This window comes from Taeniopygia guttata, chromosome 16, assembly GCF_048771995.1.
Source record: "Taeniopygia guttata chromosome 16, bTaeGut7.mat, whole genome shotgun sequence".
Taxonomy (NCBI): domain Eukaryota; kingdom Metazoa; phylum Chordata; class Aves; order Passeriformes; family Estrildidae; genus Taeniopygia; species Taeniopygia guttata.
The window spans coordinates 5,106,323-5,126,373 of record NC_133041.1 but is presented as its reverse complement, the minus strand read 5'-3'; the positions used below and the strand labels follow the sequence as shown (position 1 = coordinate 5,126,373).

The 20,051-nt window shown below is 55.9% G+C and overlaps 1 protein-coding gene across 5 annotated transcripts; it reads right to left on the bottom strand.

Moving 5' to 3' along the window:
- LOC101234064 (syntaxin-1B) lies at positions 1-19,444 on the bottom strand. 5 transcript variants are annotated; one of them, XM_072936465.1, is made up of 10 exons: positions 19,338-19,444; positions 16,777-16,851; positions 15,086-15,185; positions 14,060-14,134; positions 13,725-13,798; positions 12,012-12,120; positions 10,412-10,485; positions 8,210-8,347; positions 4,752-4,862; positions 1-134 (listed from the first exon to the last, which is right to left on the bottom strand). In XM_072936465.1, exons 1-10 carry the CDS (start codon positions 19,365-19,367, stop codon positions 75-77), a joined length of 846 nt encoding a protein of 281 aa, XP_072792566.1. In that variant the 5' UTR covers positions 19,368-19,444; the 3' UTR covers positions 1-74. The 5 variants fall into 5 exon arrangements, with proteins under 5 accessions (XP_072792566.1, XP_072792565.1, XP_072792567.1 ...); XM_072936464.1 differs by lacking the exon at positions 1-134 and adding an exon at positions 139-350 and having other exon boundaries at positions 19,338-19,443; XM_072936466.1 differs by lacking the exons at positions 1-134; positions 14,060-14,134 and adding an exon at positions 139-350.
- Between the last annotated feature and the right edge of the window lie 607 nt (positions 19,445-20,051).

Here is a 20,051-nt window from a genome sequence, read left to right as displayed (position 1 = left end):
CCCCCGCGGAGGGGGCGTGGCAGAGGAGGATGATGGGATGCGATGAAGGCCGAGGAGGAGGAGGCGGAGCCAACTTAGATTTGCCGGTGCCGGCGCCGGGGGGGCGTGGCCGGCGGCGACGGAACCACCGCGTGCTGGTTCGTCCGTTGGCAATTAATTTATTGGCGTCGTTAACGAGGGGAGGGGGCGGGGCCTGGGTGGGGGAGGGGCGCCGGGGCTGCCACGCCCCCCCCCGGGGTGGGGGAGGGGGAGGGGGCGGGGGAGGGGCGCTACAGGCCCAAGGTGCCGCCGATGGAGGAGGCCAAGACCACGCCCAGCACCACGCAGCAGATGATGATCATGATCTTCTTCTGCCGGCGCCCGGCGGCGCGTTCGAGCGGGTTTTGGGTGGATTTAGGGTGGATTTGGGCGGGTTTTGGTGAATTTTGAGGGGTTTGGGTGGGTTTTGGGTGGGTTTGGTGGGTTTTGGGTGGATTTGGATGGGTTTGGGTGGATTTTGGTGAATTTTGATGTATTTTGGTACATTTGGTGGGGTTTTGGGTGGGTTTTGGTGGGTTTTGGGTGGGTTTTGATAGATTTTGATGGGTTTTGGTGGGTTTTGTTGGGTTTTGGGTGGATTTTGATGGATTTTGGTGAATTTCGGGGGGTTTGGGTGGGTTTTGGGTGGATTTGGTGGGTTTTGGTGAATTTCGGGGGGTTTGAGTGGGTTTTGGGTGGGTTTTGGTGGGTTTTGGGGGGTTTTGGTGGATTTGGGTTGATTTTGGGTGGGTTTTGATGGATTTTTGTGAATTTCGGGGGGTTTGGGTGGGTTTTGGGTGGGTTTGATGGATTTGGGGTGGGTTTGATGGATTTTGGTGAATTTTGGTGGGTTTTGGTGGGTTTTGGTGGGTTTTGGGTGGGTTTTGGGTGGGTTTGGGTGAGTTTTGGTGGGTTTTGGCGGGTTTTGATGGGTTTTGGGTGGGTTTTGATGGATTTTGGTACATTTCGTGGGGTTTGGGTGGGTTTCCATGGGTTTGGTGAATTTTGATGCATTTTGGTAAATTTGGGCAGGTTTTGGGTGGATTTTGGGTGGATTTTGGTGGGTTTTGGGTGGGTTTGGGTGAGTTTTGGGTGGGTTTTGATGGATTTTGGTGAATTTCCGGCGGGTTTGGGTGGGTTTCCATGGGTTTGGTGAATTTTGATGCATTTTGGAAAATTTGGGCGGGTTTTGGGTGGGTTTTGATGGATTTTGGTGGGTTTTGGTGGGTTTTGGTGGGTTTGGGTGGGTTTTGGGTGGGTTTGGGTGGGTTTTGATGGGTTTTGGTGGGTTTTGGGTGGGTTTTGATGGATTTTTGTGAATTTCGGGGGGTTTGGGTGGATTTTGGGTGGGTTTGATGGATTTTGGGTGGGTTTGATGGATTTTGGTGGGTTTTGGTGGGTTTTGGGGGGTTTTGGTGGGTTTTGGTGGATTTTGGTGGGTTTGGGTGGGTTTTGATGGATTTTTGTGAATTTCGGGGGGTTTGGGTGGGTTTTGGGTGGGTTTGATGGATTTTGGGTGGGTTTGATGGATTTTGGTGGGTTTTGGTGGGTTTTGGGTTGAGTTTAGTGGGTTTTGGGTTGATTTTGGTGGGTTTTGGGTGGGTTTTGGTGGATTTTGGTGAATTTTGATGCATTTTGGTAAATTTGGGTGGGTTTTGGTGGATTTTGGTGAATTTCCGGGAGGTTTGGGTGGGTTTCGATGGATTTGGTGAATTTTGATGCATTTTGGTACATTTGGGGGGGGTTGGGTGGGTTTCGGGGGATTTGGGTGAATTTTGGATAAATTTGGGTGGATTTGGGTGAATTTTGATGAATTTTTTGTGAATTTTGATGAATTTAGATGAATTTTGATGATTTCGGTGATTTTTTGGGTGAATTTCAATGGATTTTGATGAACGTTGATGAATTTTGATGAGTTTTAACGGATTTTGTCGAATTTCAGGCGGTCCCGGCAGCGGGGGAGGGGAGAGAGGAGAGAAGAGCAGAACGTCACTGACCCCTCCCCCACCCCGGCCAGGGTCACCTCCCTGGTCACTCTCAGTGACCCCTGGTGACCCCTGGTGACCCCTGGTGACCCTCAGTGACCCCTGGTCACCCCTGGTCACCCCTGGTCACTCCCAGTGACCACTGGTCACCCCTGGTCACCCCTGGTCACTCTCAGTAGCTCTGGTCACTCCCAGTGACCCCTGGTCACCCCTGGTCACCCCTGGTCACCTCTGGTCACTCCTGGTCACCCCCGGTCACCCCTGGTCACTCCTGGTCACTCTCAGTGACCCCTGGTCACCCCCGGTCACCCCTGGTCACCCCTGGTCACTCCCAGTGACCCCTGGTCACCCCCGGTCACCCCTGGTCACCCCTGGTCACTCCCAGTGACCCCCGGTCACCCCTGGTCACTCCCGGTCACCCCTGGTCACTCTGGTCACTCCCACTGACCCCTGGTCACCCCGGTCACTCCCAGTGACCCCTGGTCACCCCTGGTCACTCCTGGTCACCCCTGGTCACATCTGGTCACTCCCAGTGACCTCTGGGCACCCCTGGTCACCCCTGGTCACTCCCACTGACCCCTGGTCACCCCTGGTCACTCCCAGTGACCCCTGGTCACTCCTGGTCACTCCCAGTGACCCCTGGTCACTCTGGTCACCCCTGGTCACCCCCGGTCACCCCTGGTCACTCTGGTCACCCCTGGTCACCCCTGGTCACTCTGGTCACCCCTGGTCACTCCCAGTGACCCCTGGTCACCCCTGGTCACTCCCAGTGACCCCTGGTCACTCCCGGTCACCCCCGGTCACCCCCGGTCACCCCTGGTCACTCTGGTCACCCCTGGTCACTCCCAGTGACCCCTGGTCACCCCTGGTCACTCCCGGTGACCCCTGGTGACCCCTGGTGACCCCTGGTGACCCCTGGTCACCTCTGGTCACCCCTGGTCACCCCTGGCCACCCCTGGTCACCCCCGGTCACTCTGGTCACCCCTGGTCACTCGCACTGACCCCTGCTCACCCCTGGTCACTCCCGGTCACTCCCAGTGACCCCTGGTCACTCCCAGTCACTCTCAGTAGCCCTGGTCACCCCTGGTCACCCCTGGTCACCCCTGGTCACTCTGGTCACCCCTGGTCACTCTCAGTAGCTGTGGTCACTCTCAGTGACCCCTGGTCACCCCTGGTCACTCCTGGTCACCCCTGGTCACCCCTGGTCACTCTCAGTGACCCCTGGTCACTCTGGTCACTCCCAGTGACCCCTGGTCACCCCCGGTCACCCCCGGTCACCCCTGGTCACCCCCGGTCACCCCTGGTAACCCCTGGTCACCCCTGGTCACTCCCAGTGACCCCCGGTCACCCCTGGTCACCCCTGGTCACCCCTGGTCACTCCCACTGACCCCTGGTCACCCCCGGTCACCCACGGTCACCCCTGGTCACTCCCAATGACCCCTGGTCACTCCTGGTCACCCCTGGTCACTCTCAGTAGCTCTGGTCACTCCTGGTCACCCCTGGTCACCACTGGTCACCCCTGGTCACCCCCAGTCACCCCTGGTCACCCCTGGTCACCCCTGGTCACTCTCAGTGACCCTTGGTCACCCCCGGTCACCCCTGGTCACTCCTGGTCACTCCTGGTCACCCCTGGTCACCTATGGTCACCCCTGGTCACCCCTGGTCACTCCTGGTCACCCCTGGTCACCCCCGGTCACCCCTGGTCACCCCTGGTCACTCTCAGTAGCTGTGGTCACTCTCAGTGACCCCTGGTCACCCCTGGTCACTCCCAGTGACCCCTGGTCACCCCTGGTCACCCCTGGTCACCCCTGATCACTCTCAGTGACCCCTGGTCACCCCTGGTCACCCCTGGTCACTCCCAGTGACCCCTGGTCACCCCTGGTCACCCCCGGTCACCCCTGGTCACCCCTGGTCACCCCTGGTCACTCCCAGTCACCCCTGGTCACTCCCAGTGACCCCTGGTCACTCCTGGTCACTCCCAGTGACCCCCGGTGACCCCTGGTCACTCTCAGTGACCCCTGGTCACCCCTGGTCACTCCTGGTCACTCTCAGTAGCTGTGGTCACTCCCAGTGACCCCCTGGTCACCCCTGGTCACTCCCAGTGACCCCCGGTCACTCCCGGTCACCCCTGGTCACTCCTGGTCACTCCCAGTGACCCCCGGTGACCCCTGGTCACCCCTGGTCACCCCTGGTCACCACTGGTCACCCCTGGTCACTCCCAGTGACCCCTGGTCACCCCTGGTCACCCCTGGTCACCCCTGGTCACCCCTGGTCACTCTCAGTGACCCCTGGTCACCCCTGGTCACTCTGGTCACTCCCGGTGACCCCTGGTGACCCCTGGTCACTCTGGTCACCCCTGGTCACTCTGGTCACCCCTGGTCACTCCCAGTGACCCCCAGTGACCCCTGGTGACCCCTGGTCACTCTGGTCACCCCTGGTCACTCCTGGTCACCCCTGGTCACTCCTGGTCACTCCCAGTGACCCCTGGTCACCCCCGGTCACCCCCGGTCACCCCCGGTCACCCCTGGTCACCCCTGGTCACCCCCGGTCACTCTGGTCACTCTCAGTGACCCCTGGTCACCCCTGGTCACTCTGGTCACTCTCAGTGACCCCTGGTCACCCCTGGTCACTCCCAGTGACCCCTGGTCAGCCCTGGTCACCCCTGGTCACTCCTGGTCACCCCTGGTCACTCCCAATGACCCCTGGTCACCCCCGGTCACCACCGGTCACTCCGGTGGCCGCACTGACCCGCCGGGCTTTGCTCTGGTACTTGACGGCTTTTTTGGTGTCGGACACGGCGCGTTCGACGTAATCCACCGAGTGCTCGACGTTGTACTCGATGCGGTCAATCATCTCCCCCTGCGGCCGGAGAGTGACCACCGGTCAGCCAGAGTGACCACTGGTCAGCCAGAGTGACCACGGGTCAGTGACAGTGACCACTGGTCAGTGACAGTGACCACTGGTCAGTCATGGTGGTCATTGGTCAGTAAAAGTGACCATTGGTCAGTGGCAGTGACCATCGACGTTGTACTCGATGCGGTCAATCATCTCCCCCTGCGGCCAGAGAGTGACCACTGGTCAGCCACAGTGACCACTGGTCTGTGACAGTGACCACTGGTCAATAATAACGGTCATTGGTCAGTCATGGTGGTCATTGGTCAGTAAAAGTGACCATTGGTCAGTAAAAGTGACCATTGACGTTGTACTCGATGCGGTCAATCATCTCCCCCTGCGGCCGGAGAGTGACCACCGGTCAGCCAGAGTGACCACTGGTCAGCCACAGTGACCACTGGTCAGTCAGAGTGACCACTGGTCAGTCATGGTGGTCATTGGTCAGTAAAAGTGACCATTGGTCAGTAAAAGTGACCATTGACGTTGTACTCGATGTGGTCAATCATCTCCCCCTGCGGCCGGAGAGTGACCACTGGTCAGCCACAGTGACCACCGGTCAGCCAGAGTGACCACTGGTCAGTGACAGTGACCACTGGTCAGTCATGGTGGTCATTGGTGAATAATAATGGTCATTGGTCAGTAAAAGTGACCATTGGTCAGTAAAAGTGACCATTGGTCAGTAAAAGTGACCATTGATGTTGTACTCGATGCGGTCAATCATCTCCCCCTGCGGCCGGAGAGTGACCACTGGCCAGTCATGGTGGTCATTGGTCACTCCCAATGACCACTGGTCACTCCCAATGACCTCAAACCCTTCCCAATGACCACTGGTCACTCCCAATGACCACTGGTCACTCCCAATGACCTCTAACCCTTTCCAGATGACCCCTGGTGGGTTCTTGATGACCCCTGGTGGGTTCTTGATGACCTTTGGTGGGTCAAGATGGGCTTTGGGAGGTTCTTGATGACCCTCAATGGGTCCAGATGACCTCAAACCCATCCTGATGACCTCAAACCCTTCCCAATGACCACTGGTCACTCCCAATGACCTCAAACCCATCCAGATGACCTCAAACCCATCCCGATGACCACTGGTCACTCCCAATGACCTCTAACCCCTTCCAGATGACCCCTGGTGGGTTCTTGATGACCCTTGGTGGGTCAAGATGGGCTTTGGGAGGTTCTTGATGACCCTCAATGGGTCCAGATGACCTCAAACCCTTCCCGATGACCACTGGTCACTCCCAATGACCACTGGTCACTCCCAATGACCTCTAACCCCTTCCTGATGACCCCTGGTGGGTTCTTGATGACCTTTGGTGGGTCAAGATGGGCTTTGGGAGGTTCTTGATGACTCTCAATGGGTCCAGATGACCTCAAACCCTTCCCGATGACCGATGGTCACTCCCAATGACCACTGGTCACTCCCAATGACCTCAGACCCTTCCCAATGACCAGTGGCCACTCAGGATGACCACTGGTCACTCCCGATGACCTCCAACCCCTTCCAGATGACCCCTGGTGGGTTCTTGATGACCTTTGGTGGGTTCTTGATGACCCTTGGTGGGTCAAGATGGGCTTTGGGAGGTTCTTGATGACCCTCAATGGGTCCAGATGACCTCAAACCCATCCCGATGACCACTGGTCACTCCCAATGACCGGTGGTCACTCCCAATGACCTCTAACCCCTTCCAGATGACCCCTGGTGGGTTCTTGATGACCTTTGGTGGGTCAAGACGGGCTTTGGGAGGTTCTTGATGACCCTCAATGGGTCCAGATGACCTCAAACCCTTCCCGATGACCAGTGGTCACTCGGGATGACCGGTGGTCACTCCCAATGACCTCAAACCCTTCCCAATGACCAATGGTCACTCCCAATGACCACTGGTCACTCCCAATGACCTCTAACCCCTTCCAGATGACCCCTGGTGGGTTCTTGATGACCTTTGGTGGGTCAAGATGGGCTTTGGGAGGTTCTTGATGACCCTCAATGGGTCCAGATGACCTCAAACCCTTCCTGATGACCTCAAACCCTTCCCGATGACCACTGGTCACTCCCAATGACCACTTGTCACTCCCAATGACCTCAAACCCTTCCCAATGACCACTGGTCACTCCCAATGACCTCAAACCCTTCCAGATGACCAGTGGTCACTCCCAATGACATCCAACCCCTTCCAGATGACCCTTGGTGGGTCAAGATGGGCTTTGGGAGGTTCTTGATGACCCTCAATGGGTCCAGATGACCTCAAACCCTTCCTGATGACCTCAAACCCTTCCTGATGACCAGTGGTCACTCGGGATGACCGGTGGTCACTCCGGCCGGACCTGGCTCTCCACCAGCATGGCCATGTCCACCAACACGTCATGGATGACCACTGGTCACTCCCAATGACCACTGGTCACTCCCAATGACCACTGGTCACTCCCAATGACCTCAAACCCTTCCCAATGACCTCAAACCCTTCCCGATGACCACTGGTCACTCCCAATGACCACTGGTCACTCCCAATGACCTCTAACCCCTTCCAGATGACCCCTGGTGGGTTCTTGATGACCTTTGGTGGGTCAAGATGGGCTTTGGGAGGTTCTTGATGACCCTCAATGGGTCCAGATGACCTCAAACCCTTCCCAATGACCAGTGGTCACTCGGGATGACCACTGGTCACTCGGGATGACCGGTGGTCACTCCGGCCGGACCTGGCTCTCCACCAGCATGGCCATGTCCACCAACACATCATGGATGACCACTGGTCACTCCCAATGACCACTGGTCACTCCCAATGACCTCAAACCCTTCCAGATGACCTTTGGTGGGTTCTTGATGACCTTTGGTGGGTCAAGATGGGCTTTGGGAGGTTCTTGATGACCCTCAATGGGTCCAGATGACCTGAAACCCGTCCCAATGACCGGTGGTCACTCCCGATGACCAGTGGTCACTCAGGATGACCAGTGGTCACTCCCAATGACCCCAAACCCTTCCCAATGACCACTGGTCACTCGGGATGACCAGTGGCCACTCCTGATGACCAGTGGTCACTTCCAATGACCTCAAACCCTTTCCAATGACCACTGGTCACTCCCAATGACCACTGGTCACTCCCAATGACCTCTAACCCCTTCCAGATGACCCCTGATGGGTTCTTGATGACCTTTGGTGGGTCAAGATGGGCTTTGGGAGGTTCTTGATGACCCTCAATGGGTCCAGATGACCTCAAACCCTTCCCAATGACCGGTGGTCACTCGGGATGACCACTGGCCACTCCCAATGACCGGTGGCCACTCGGGATGACCGGTGGTCACTCCGGCCGGACCTGGCTCTCCACCAGCATGGCCATGTCCACGAACATGTCGTGCAGCTCGCGGATGCTGCTCTCCAGCTTGATGATCTCGTTGTGCCGCGTCTCGATCTCGTTCAGCGCCTGCTTGGTCATCTGCGAGTCCATCTTGATCTGCGGGGACAGCGACGGTCAGTGGTGGTCAGCTGTGGTCATCTGTGGTCATCTGGTCACCACAGACCTCCAGGTGGTCACCAGAGAGCTCCAGGTGGTCACCAAGGACCTCCAGGTGGTCACCAGGGATCTCCAAGTGGTCACCACAGATCTCCAGGTGGTCACCAGAGGTCATCTGGTGGTCACCAAGGACCTCCAGGTGGTCACCACAGACCTCCAGGTGGTCACCACAGATCTCCAGGTGGTCACCTGGGGTCACCTGGTCACCACAGAGCTCCAGGTGATCACCAGGACCTCCAGGTGGTCACCATGGATCTCCAGGTGGTCACCAGGGATCTCCAGGTGGCCACCACAGATCTCCAGGTGGTCACCACAGATCTCCAGGTGGTCACCAGGACCTCTCCAGGTGGTCACCAGGACCTCCAGGTGGTCACCTGGGGTCACCAGGTGGTCACCAGGACCTCCAGGTGGTCACCAGAACCTCCAGGTGGTCACCAGAGACCTCCAGGTGGTCACCACGGATCTCCAGGTGGGCACCAAAGATCTCCAGGTGGTCACCAGGGATCTCCAGGTGGTCACCTGGGGTCACCTGGTCACCAGGTCACCAGAGATCTCCAGGTGGTCACCAGAGGTCACCTGGTGGCCACGAGGATTTCCAGGTGGCCACCTGGACAGTGACCACCCAGTCCCTCCCAGTAGCCCAAATCACTCCCAGTAGCCCCAGTAGCCCCTTGGTGGCCACGGTAGCCCCTGGTCACTCCCAGTAGCCCATTGGTGTCCCCAATAGCCCGTCAGTAGCCCCAGTAGCCACCCAGTCACTCCCAGTAGTCCCAGTAGCCCCCCAGTAATCCTGGTAGCCCATCAATGTCCCCGGTAGCCCCTTGGCAACCCCAGTAGACCCTGGTCACTCCCAGTAGTCCCAGTAGCCCCTGGGTAGCCCTGGTAGCCCCCCAGTCACTCCCAGTCCCTCCCAGTAGCCACCCGGTCACTCCCAGTAGCCCCTTGGCCACCCCGGTAGCCCCTTGGTAGCCCATTGGCAGCCCCAGTAGCCCCCCAGTAGCCCCAGTAGCCCCTTGGTGGCCCTGGTAGCCCCCCAATCACTCCCAGTAGCCCAAATCACTCTGAGTAGCCCCTTGGTAGCCCCCTGGTGTCCCCGGTGTCCCTGGTAGCCCATCGGTGTCCCCAGTCACTCCCAGTAGCCCCTTGGTGGCCACAGTAGACCCCAGTCCCTCCCAGTTGCTCCCAGTAGCCCAAATCACTCCCAGTAGCCCCAGTAGCCGCCCAGTAGCCCCTTGGTGTACCCAGTAGCCCATCAGTGTCCCCGGTAGCCCCTTGGTGGCCCGTCAGTGTCCCTGGTAACCCCAGTAGCCCATCAGAAGCCCCGGTAGCTGGTTGGTAGCCCCTGGTCACTCCCAGTAGCCCCTTGGTGTCCCTGGTAGCCCGTCCGTGTCCCCAGTGTCCCCAGTAGCCCTGGTAGCCCCCCGGTCACTCCCAGTAGCCCCCCAGTAGCCGGTTGGTGTCCCCGGTGTCCCCCAGTAGCCCCGGTCACTCCCAGTAGCCCCAGTAGCCCCTTGGCCACCCCGGTAGCCCATTGGCAGCCCCGGTAGCCCCCGGTCCCTCCCAGTAGCCCCTTGGTAGCCACCCAGTTGCTCCCAGTAGTCCAAATCACTCCCAGTAGCCCCAGTAGCCCCTTGGTGGCCATGGTAGCCCCTGGTCACTCCCAGTCACTCCCAGTAGCCCGTCGGTCACCCCAGTAGCCCCTTGGTAGCCCTGGTAGCCCATTGGTGGCCCCAGTGACGGCCCTGGTAGCCACCCAGTCACTCCCAGTAGCCCATCGGTGTCCCCAGTAGCCCATTGGTGGCCCGTCGATGGCCCTGGTAGCCCCCGGTCACTCCCAGTAGTCCCAGTAGCCCCGGTGGCCACCCAGTAACCCCAGTAGCCCCTTGGTGGCCATGGTAGCCCCCGGTCACTCCCAGTTGCCCCCCAGTCGCTCCCAGTAGCCCCCCAGTAGCCCCAGTTGCCCCCCGTTGGTGTCCCCGTGGGTGTCCCCGCTGTGTCACGCACGTCGTCGGTGAACACGGCCAGTTTGCCGCTCTCCAACATCTCCTCCAGCTCCTCATTGGTGGTGGTGCGGCCGGCTGGGGAGAGTGACCCCGAGTGACCTCTGACCTCTGACCCTGAGTGACCCTGAGTGACCACTGACCTCTGACCCCCTACTGACCGCTGACCCCTGAGTGACCCTGAGTGACCTCTGACCTCTGACCCCTGACCTCTGACCACTGAGTGACTGCTGACCCCCCACTGACCCCCCCCACTGACCCCCCACGGACCCCTGAGTGACCCTGAGTGACCAATGAGTGACCAATGAGTGACCAATGAGTGACCCCAATGACCCCAATGACCCCTGAGTGACCAATGAGTGACCCCAATGACCCAGAGTGACCCAGAGTGACCCCAATGACCCAGAGTAACCCAGAATGACCCCGATGACCCAGAGTGACCCAAAGTGACCCTGATGACCCTGGGGTCCCCAGAGTGACCCTTGAGCCCCAGAGTGACCCCTGATGACCCAAGTGACCCCGATGACCCCAGAGTAACCCCTGATGACCCCAATGACCCAGAGTGACCCCAACGACCCAATTACCCCAATGACCCCCGATGACCCTGAAGACCCCAGAGTGACCCCGATGACCCCAATGACCCAGAGTGACCCAGAGTGACCCCTTGACCCCAGAGTGACCCCAATGACCCAGAGTGACCCCAGAGTGACCCCGATGACCCAAAGTGACCCAGAGTGACCCTGACCCCTGATGACCCAGAGTGACCCCAATGACCCAGAGTGACCCCAATGACCCAGAGTGACCCCAGGATGACCCCGATGACCCCAGATGACCCCAGGATGACCGCGATGACCCCAAGATGACCCCAGGATGACCCCAGGGTGACCCGCACTGATCTCGAGCTGTTGCTGGATCCGGTCCTTGCAGCGGTCAGTGACCCCTCCCCCGAGTGACCCCTGACCCCTGATGACCCCAATGACCCCAGGATGACCCCGATGACCCCGAGATGACCCCAAGGTGACCCGCACTGATCTCGAGCTGGCGCTGGATGCGGTCCTTGCAGCGGTCAGTGACAGTGACCCCTGATGACCCCAGGATGACCCTGATGACCCCAGGATGACCCCGATGACCCCAGGATGACCCCAAGGTGACCCTTGACCCGCACTGATCTCGAGCTGTCGCTGGATCCGGTCCTTGCAGCGCTCAGTGACCGCTCTGACCCCTGATGACCCCAGGATGACCCCAATGACCCCAGAGTGACCCCGATGACCCCGATGACCCCAGGATGACCCCGGTGACCCGCACTGATCTCCAGCTGCCGCTGGATCCGGTCTTTGCAGCGGTCAGTGACCGCTCTGACCCCTCCCCTGAGTGACCCTTGACCCCCAGAGTGACCCTGATGACCCCAATGACCCAGAGTGACCCCGATGACCCCAGGGTGACCCTTGACCCCCAGAGTGACCTCTGATGACCCCAATGACTCCCAAGTGACCCCTTGACCCCCAAAGTGACCCCTGGACCCCCAGAGGGACCCTAATGACCCCTGATGACCCCTGATGACCTAGTGACCCCAGGATGACCCCAATGTGACCCTTGACCCGCACTGATCTCGAGCTGGCGCTGGATGCGGTCCTTGCAGCGGTCGCGGTACTTGGACTGTGTCGCGTTGTATTCCGTCATCACCTCCACGAACTTCCGCGACAGCGTCGAGTGCTGGGGGGGAAGGAGTTAACGGTGACGATGACGATGTCAATGATGATGAAGTCAATGACGATGACGAAGCCCAAAGATGATGAAGTCAATGATGATGATGAAGTCAATGATGACAAATTCAATGATGATGAAGTCAATGACGATGATGACGTCAATGACGATGAAGTCAATGATGATGATGAAGTCAATGATGATGAAGTCAATGACGATGATGACGATGACGTCAATGACGATGATGAAGTCAATGACGATGATGAAGTCAATGATGATGAAGTCAATGACGATGAGGATGGAGTCAACAATGACAAAGACCAAGTCAACAATGACATGTTGGCGATGATGACGATGATGAAGTCAATGACAATGACGAAATCAACGATGATGAAGTCAATGACGATGATGAAGTCAATGATGATGATGAAATCTACGACAATGAGGATGAAGTCAACAATGACAAAGACCAAGTCAACAATGACATGTTGATGATGATGATGATAAAGTCAATGACGATGACGAAGTCAATGATGATGAAGTCAATGACGACGATGACGTCAACAATAATGATGACGTCAACGATGATGAATTCAATGACAATTATGAAGTCAATGACAATGGTGAAGTCAATGACGATGATGATGAAGTCAATGATGATGAAGTCAATGATGATGAAGTCAACGATGATGGTGTCAATGATGATGATGACATCAATGATGATGATGACGCCAATGATGATGAAGTCAATGACAATGACGTACACAAGGATGACGAAGTCGATGACGATGGCGATGCCGATGAAGTCAACAATGACAAAGTCAACAATGACATGTTGACGATGATGACAATGATGAAGTCAACGACAATGATGAAGTCAATGATGATGAAGTCAATGATGACGATGACGTCAATGATGATGATGACATCAATGACAATGATGACGTCAATGATGACGAAGCCAAAGATGACAAAGTCAATGACGATGATGAAGTCAATGATGATGACGTCAATGATGACGATATCAATGACAATGAAGTCAACAATTACATTGATGATGATGCTGGCAATGAAGTCAATGACGATGACGAAGTCAGTGACGATGAAATCAATGACGATGACGACGTCAATGACAATGAAGTCAACGACAATGACGAAGCCAAAGATGATGAAGTCAATGATGAGGATGACATCAATGACGATGACGAAGCCAATAATGATGAAGTCAATGACGATGATGATGAAGTCAATGACGATGACGATGAGGATGAAGTCAACGATGACAAAGACAAAGCCAACATTGACATGTTGATGATGATGGCGATGATGACGTCAATGACGATGATGACGTCAATGATGACGAATTCAATGACAATGACGAAGTCAATGACGATGAGGATGAAGTCAACGATGACATGTAGAGGATGATGACGATGACGAAGTCAATGAGGATGATGACGTCAATGATGATGACATCAATGATGATGAAGTCAACGACAATGACAAAGTCAATGATGACAAAGTCAATGACGATGATGACATCAATGACGATGACGAAGTCAACGATGCCAATGACGAAGACGCCGCCGTCACCGCCGAGGCCGAAGGCGCACCTGCGTCTTGCGGATGCGCAGGTCGGCCGAGGAGCGGTTCAGCCCCTCCTCCTGCTCGATGCTCTGCTCGATGGCTACGGACACAGCGGTCACTCAGCGGTCACTCAGGGTCACTCAGTGGTCACTCAGTGGTCACTCAGTGGTCACTCAGTGGTCACTCAGTGTCACTCAGTGGTCACTCAGTGGTCACTCAGTGGTCACTCAGTGGTCACTCAGTGGTCACTCAGTGCCGTGGTCACTCAGCGGTCACTCAGTGGTCACTCAGTGGTCACTCAGTGGTCACTCAGTGGTCACTCAGTGGTCACTCAGGGGTCACTCGGGGGGGCAGTGGTCACCTTTCAATTTGGAGCGGACTTTGTTCGCCGTCTTCTTGATGTCGGCCGTGAGGTCCTCGAGATCCTGCTTGGTCCCTGCAGTGACCGCGAGTGACCAGGAGTGACCAATGAGTGACCAGGAGTGACCACCAGTGATGGTGAGTGACCATGCGTGACCAGGAGTGACCATGAGTGACCATGAGTGACCAATGAGTGACCAATGAGTGACCAATGAGTGACCAATGAGTGATTGTGTGTAACCAGGAGTGACCATGAGTGACCACCAGTGATGGTGAGTGACCACCAGTGACCAGGAGTGACCATGAGTGACCAATGAGTGATGGTGAGTGACCAATGAGTGATTGTGAGTAACCAGGAGTGACCACCAGTGACCATGAGTGACCAATGAGTGACCACCAGTGACCAGGAGTGATTGTGAGTGACCAATGAGTGACCGGGAGTGACCACCAGTGACCACCGGTGATGATGAGTGACCACCAGTGACCACCAGTGACTATGAGTGATGGTGAGTGACCATGAATGACCATGAATGACCATGAGTGGCCACCAGTGATGGCGAGTGACCACCAGTGACCATGAGTGATGATGAGTGACCCTGAGTGACCAATGAGTGACCAAGAGTGACCCTGAGTGACCAATGAGTGATGGCAAGTGACCACCAGTGACCAGGAGTGATCACCAGTGACCATGAGTGACCATGAATGACCATGAGTGACCAATGAGTGACCAATGAGTGACCAATGAGTGACCACTGACCCCATTAATGGCTCCATTAATGACCCAATGACCCCATTAATGATCTCTTTAATTAATTATCTCGTTAATAATATTGTTAATTAATTATCTCGTTCATTAATTAATTTGTTAATTACTCTCATCGGGGTTGGGGGCCGCCAGGATGGCGCTATGCTGCTGCTAATTAATGACTGTGTTAATTAATGGCTGTGTTAATGACCCGATGGCCCCGTTAATGACCCGTTAATGATATAATTAATGATCTCATTAATTAATTAACTGGTTAATTACTCTCGTCAGGGTTGGGGGCCGCCAGGATCGCGCTGTGCTGTTTCTTCACCTGCTCCACGTCCTCCGACAGTTTCTCGATGCAGCCGCGGATCTCCTCCACCTGACGGGAATTTGGGGCATTTTGGGGCATTTTGGGGAAATTTGGGGATTTTGGGTCATTTTGAGGCATTTCGGGAGGGATTTTGGGGAATTTTGGGGGCGATTTTGGGGAATTTTGGGGGGGGTTTTGGGGGATTTTGGGGCATTTTGGGGAATTTTAGGGGATTTGGGGGCATTTTGGGGGGAATTTGGGGGATTTGGGGGCATTTTGGGGGGATTTTAGGGCATTTTTGGGTATTTTGGGGCATTTTGGGGGATTTTGGGGGATTTTGGGGAATTTTGGGGGATTTTGGGGGATTTTGGGGCATTTTGGGGAATTCTGGGTAAATTTGGGAGATTTTGGGGAATTATGTAGGATTTGGGGGAATTTGGGGGATTTTGGGGGATTTTGGGGGATTTTGAGGGGGATTTTGGGGCATTTTGGAGCATTTGGGGGGAATTTCGGACATTTTGGGCGATTTTGGGGCATTTCGGGGGATTTTGGGGAATTTTGGAGGGATTTTGGGGCATTTTGGGGGGATTTTGGGGCATTTTGGGGGATTTTGGGGCATTTTGGGGGGATTTTGGGGCATTTTGGGGGATTTTGGGGCATTTTGGGGGATTTTGGGGCATTTTGGGGCATTTTGGGGAATTTTGGGAAATTTTGGGGCATTTTGAGAGAATTTTCGGGGGGATTTTGGGGGATTTTAAGGAGATTTTTTGGAAATTACGGGAGATTCTGAGGTGGTTTGGGGGGGGATTTTGGGGGGATTTTGGAGCATTTTGGGGGGGATTTTGGGGAATTTTGGGGGATTTTGGGGAAATTTGGGGCATTTTGGGGGATTTGGGGGCATTTTGGAGGATTTGGGGGGATTTGGGGACATTTTGGGGATTTTGGGGAAATTTGGGGAAATTTGGGGGATTTTGGGGCATTTTGGGGCATTATGGGGGATTTTGGGGGGATTTTAGTGGATTTGGGGGATTTTTGAGGGTTTTTTTGGGATTTTGGGAGGATTTGGGGCATTTTGAGGGGATTTTAGGACATTTTGGGGGATTTTGGGGGATTTTTGGAAATTATGGGGGATTGGGGGGATTTTAATGGGATTTTTGGGGTCTCTGTCCCATTTTTGGGGTTTCTGATCCCATTTTTGGGGTTTCTGATCCCATTTTTTTGACATTTTTGGGCTCCCTGGGGGTTTTCGGGTGCCCCAAACCCAATTTTGGGGTTTCTGATCCCATTTTTGGAGTTTCTGATCCCATTTTTTGGGCATTTTTGGGGTTCCTGGGGGTTTTCGGGTGCCCCAAACCCATTTTTGGGGTTTCTGATCCCATTTTTGGGGTCCCTGGGGGTTTTCGGGCGCCCCAAACCCTTTTTTGGGGTTTCTGATCCCATTTTTTGGCATTTTTTGGCTCCCTGGGGGTTTTCGGGTGCCCCAAACCCATTTTTGGGGTTTCTGACCCCATTTTTGGGGTTTCTGATCCCGTTTTTGGGGTTTCTGACCCCGTTTTTTTGCCATTTTTGGGGTCCCTGGGCGTTTTCGGGTGCCCCAAACCCATTTTTGGGGGTCCCGATCCCGTTTTTGGGGGTCCCGGCCCCGTTTTTGGGGTCCCACCTGCTCGAAGAACTCGTCCATGAAGTGATCCCTGTCCACCGTCACCACCTCCTCCTCATCGTCGCTGTCCTTGGCCTGCGGGGGGCGCTGTCACCGCCCACCGGGGGGCGTGGCCTGGCCGAAACCACGCCCACAACAAAAGCCACGCCCCAAAAATCCCGCCCAATCAAACCCCGCCCCCAAAACCCCGCCCACAATCCAAACCACGCCCCAAAACCCCGCCCAATCAAACCCCGCCTCCAAAACCCCGCCCACAACCTGAGCCACGCCCCCAAAACCCCACCCAAACAAGCCCCGCCCACCCCGGGCCCCCTGATTGGCTCCTGCCTCTCGCCCCGCCCCCTCGGCTCATTTGTATGCGTGGTGTTCATTTGCATAAGGGGCGGAGCTCTTTGAGGGATTTTTGGGGGATTTTGGGGAGATTTTGGGGCATTCTGGGGAGATTTGGGGGATTTTGGCAGAATTTGGGGAGATTTGGGGGATTTTGGCAAAATTTGGGGGCATTTGGGGGATTTTGGCAGAATTTGTGGGGATTTTCGGGAGATTTAGGGGAGATTTGGGGAGATTTGGGGGATTTTGGCAGAAATTGGGGAGATTTGGGGGATTTGGGGAGATTTGGGGGATTTTGTCAGAATTTGGTGATTTTGGGGCATTCTGGGAAGATTTGGGGGATTTTGGGGCATTCTGGGGAGATTTGGGGGATTTTGGCAGAATTTGGGGGGATTTGGGGGATTTTGGCAGAATTTGGGGGGATTTTGAGGATTTTGGGAGATTTGGGGAGATTTTGGCAGAATTTGGGGAGATTTGGGGGAGATTTGGGGAGATTTGGGGAGATTTGGGGGATTTTGGCAGAATTTGGGGGGATTTGGGGGATTCTGGCAGAATTTGGGGAGATTTTGAGGATTTTGGGAGATTTGGGGGATTTTGGCAGAATTTGGGGGGATTTGGGGGATTTTGGCAGAATTTGGGGAGATTTGGGGGATTTTGGCAGAATTTGGGGGATTTTGGCAGAATTTGGGGGATTTGGGGGATTTTGGCAGAATTTGTGGAGATTTTGGGGCATTCTGGGGAGATTTGGGGGATTTGGGCAGAATTTGGGAGGATTTGGGGGATTTTGTCAGAATTTGGGGGGATTTGGGGGATTTTGGCAGAATTTGGGGAGATTTGGGGGATTTTGGCAGAATTTGGGGGATTTTGGCAGAATTTGGGGGGATTTGGGGAGATTTTGGGGGATTTGGGGGAGCTGCGGTGGCTCCTCCCAGTTTGTCCCAGTTTGTCCCAGTTTGTCCCAGTTCCTCTCAGGGTCCAGAGCTCCCCCAAAATTCCCCAAAACGCCCCAAAAAACCTCAAAATTCCCCCCAAAATCTCCCCAAAAATCCCCCCAAACCTCCCCAAAATTCATCCCAAAATTGCCCAAATTGCCCCAAACCCCCCAAAAATCCCCAAATTCCCCCCAAAACCCCCAAATCCCCCTGGGATCCCCCAAAGCCCCTCAAAAATCCCCAAAATCCCCCCAAATCCCCCCAAATTTCCCCAAATTCCCCCGAATTTTCCAAAACCCTCCCAAATTTCCCCCAAATCCCCCCAAATCTCCCAAAAATCCCCAAATCCCCCCAAAATCCCCCAAAATCCCCCTAAAAACCCCCAAAACCCCACAAAAAAAATCCCCCCAGACCCCCCAAATTTTCCCAAACCCCCCCAATTTTCCCAAATTTTCCTAAATCCCTCCAAATTTTCCCGAATCCCCCAAAATCCCCCAAATCCCCCAAAAATCCCCAAATCCCCCTAAATCCCCCCCAAAATCCCCAAAAATCCCCAAATCCCCCAAAATTTTCCCAAACCCCCCAAATCCCCCCCAAATTCACCTGGAAGTCCCCCAATCCCCCCAAAAATCCCCAAACCCCCCGAAACCCCCCAAAATCCCCCAAATCCCCCCGAATTTCCCCAAATCCCTCCCAAATTTTCCCAAATCTCCCCAAATTTTCCCAAATCCCCCCAAAATCCCCCCAGATCCCCCCAAATTTTCCCCAAACCCCCCCAAATTTCCCAAAATCCTCCCGAATTTTCCCCAAATCCCCCAAATTTTGCCAAACTCCTCCAAATTTTCCCAAATCCCCCCAAAATCCCCCAAACCCCCCCCAAAACTCCCCCAAATTCACCCGGAACTCCCCCAAATCCCCCCAAAAATGCCCCAAATTCACCCGGAACTCCCCCAAACCCCCCCAAAAATCCCCAAATTTTCCCAAACACCCCCAAATTTCCCCAAATCCCCCCAAAATCCCCCAAAATCCTCCAAATATGGGCCCCCCAAATCCCCCAAAATTCCCCAAAATTCCTCCGGATTTTCCCAGCGCCCCCCCCAAAACCCCCCAAAACCGCCCTCAAAAATCCCAAAACCCCCCAAAAATCCCCAAATCCCTCCAAAAATCCCCAAATCCCCCCAAATCCCCCCAAAACCCCCAAAATCCCCCCAAAATCCCCCAAATTCCCCCAAATCCCCCCAAATTTTCCCAAAATCCCCCCAAACCCCCCAAAACCCGCCGCCCCTCCCCCCCTCTCACGCTGCGCAGCTCCTGGGTCCGATCCCTCATGGTGGGGGAGGGGCGGGGGGGGAGGGGCGCGTCGGGACCCCCTTTTTTTTGGGGGGGGGGGTGGGGGAGGGGCTGAGGGGACCCCCCCGGATGTGATTTTGGGGGATTTTGGGGATTTTGGGGGATTTTGGGGGGAGGGGGTGGGGGAGGGGCGCGGGGCCGTCCCGGGGATGCGGCGGCGGCTGCGGATGCGGTGGGGGAGGGGCGGGATTTGGGGGGGGAGGGGCGGGATTTGGGATTTTGGGGGCGGAATTTGGAGGGGTGGGGGAGGGGCGAAATTTGGGATTTTGGGGGGCGGGATTTGGGTTTTAGGGGGTGGGGGAGGGGCGGGATTTTGGGGGTGGGGGAGGGGCGGGATTTTGGGGGTGGGGGAGGGGCGGGATTTGGGGGGGGAGGGGCGGGAATTGGGGGGGAGGGGCGGGATTTGGGGGGGGAGGGGCGGGATTTGGGATTTGGGGGGGGAGGGGCGGGATTTGGGGGGGGAGGGGCGGGGTTTGGGGGGGAGGGGGAGGGGCGGGATTTGGGGGGGGAGGGGCGGGATTTGGGATTTGGGGAGAGGGATTTGGGGGTGGGGGAGGGGCAGGATTTGGGATTTGGGGAGAGGGATTTGGGGGGTGGGGGAGGGGCGGGATTTGGGATTTGGGGGGTGGGCGGGATTTGGGGGGTGGGGGAGGGGCGGGATTT

What these genes read in the sequence shown, in the direction of transcription:
- LOC101234064 (XM_072936464.1), bottom strand. Translation starts at nt 19,367, where the DNA reads ATGAGGGATCGGACCCAGGAGCTGCGCAGC. An exon ending in GGACCCAGGAGCTGCGCAGC is followed by an intron (nt 16,852 to 19,337) that starts GTGAGAGGGGGG and finishes CGCCCCCCGCAG; the next exon opens with GCCAAGGACAGCGACGATGA. An exon ending in ACCAGAGCAAAGCCCGGCGG is followed by an intron (nt 351 to 4,751) that starts GTCAGTGCGGCC and finishes GGGCGCCGGCAG; the next exon opens with AAGAAGATCATGATCATCAT.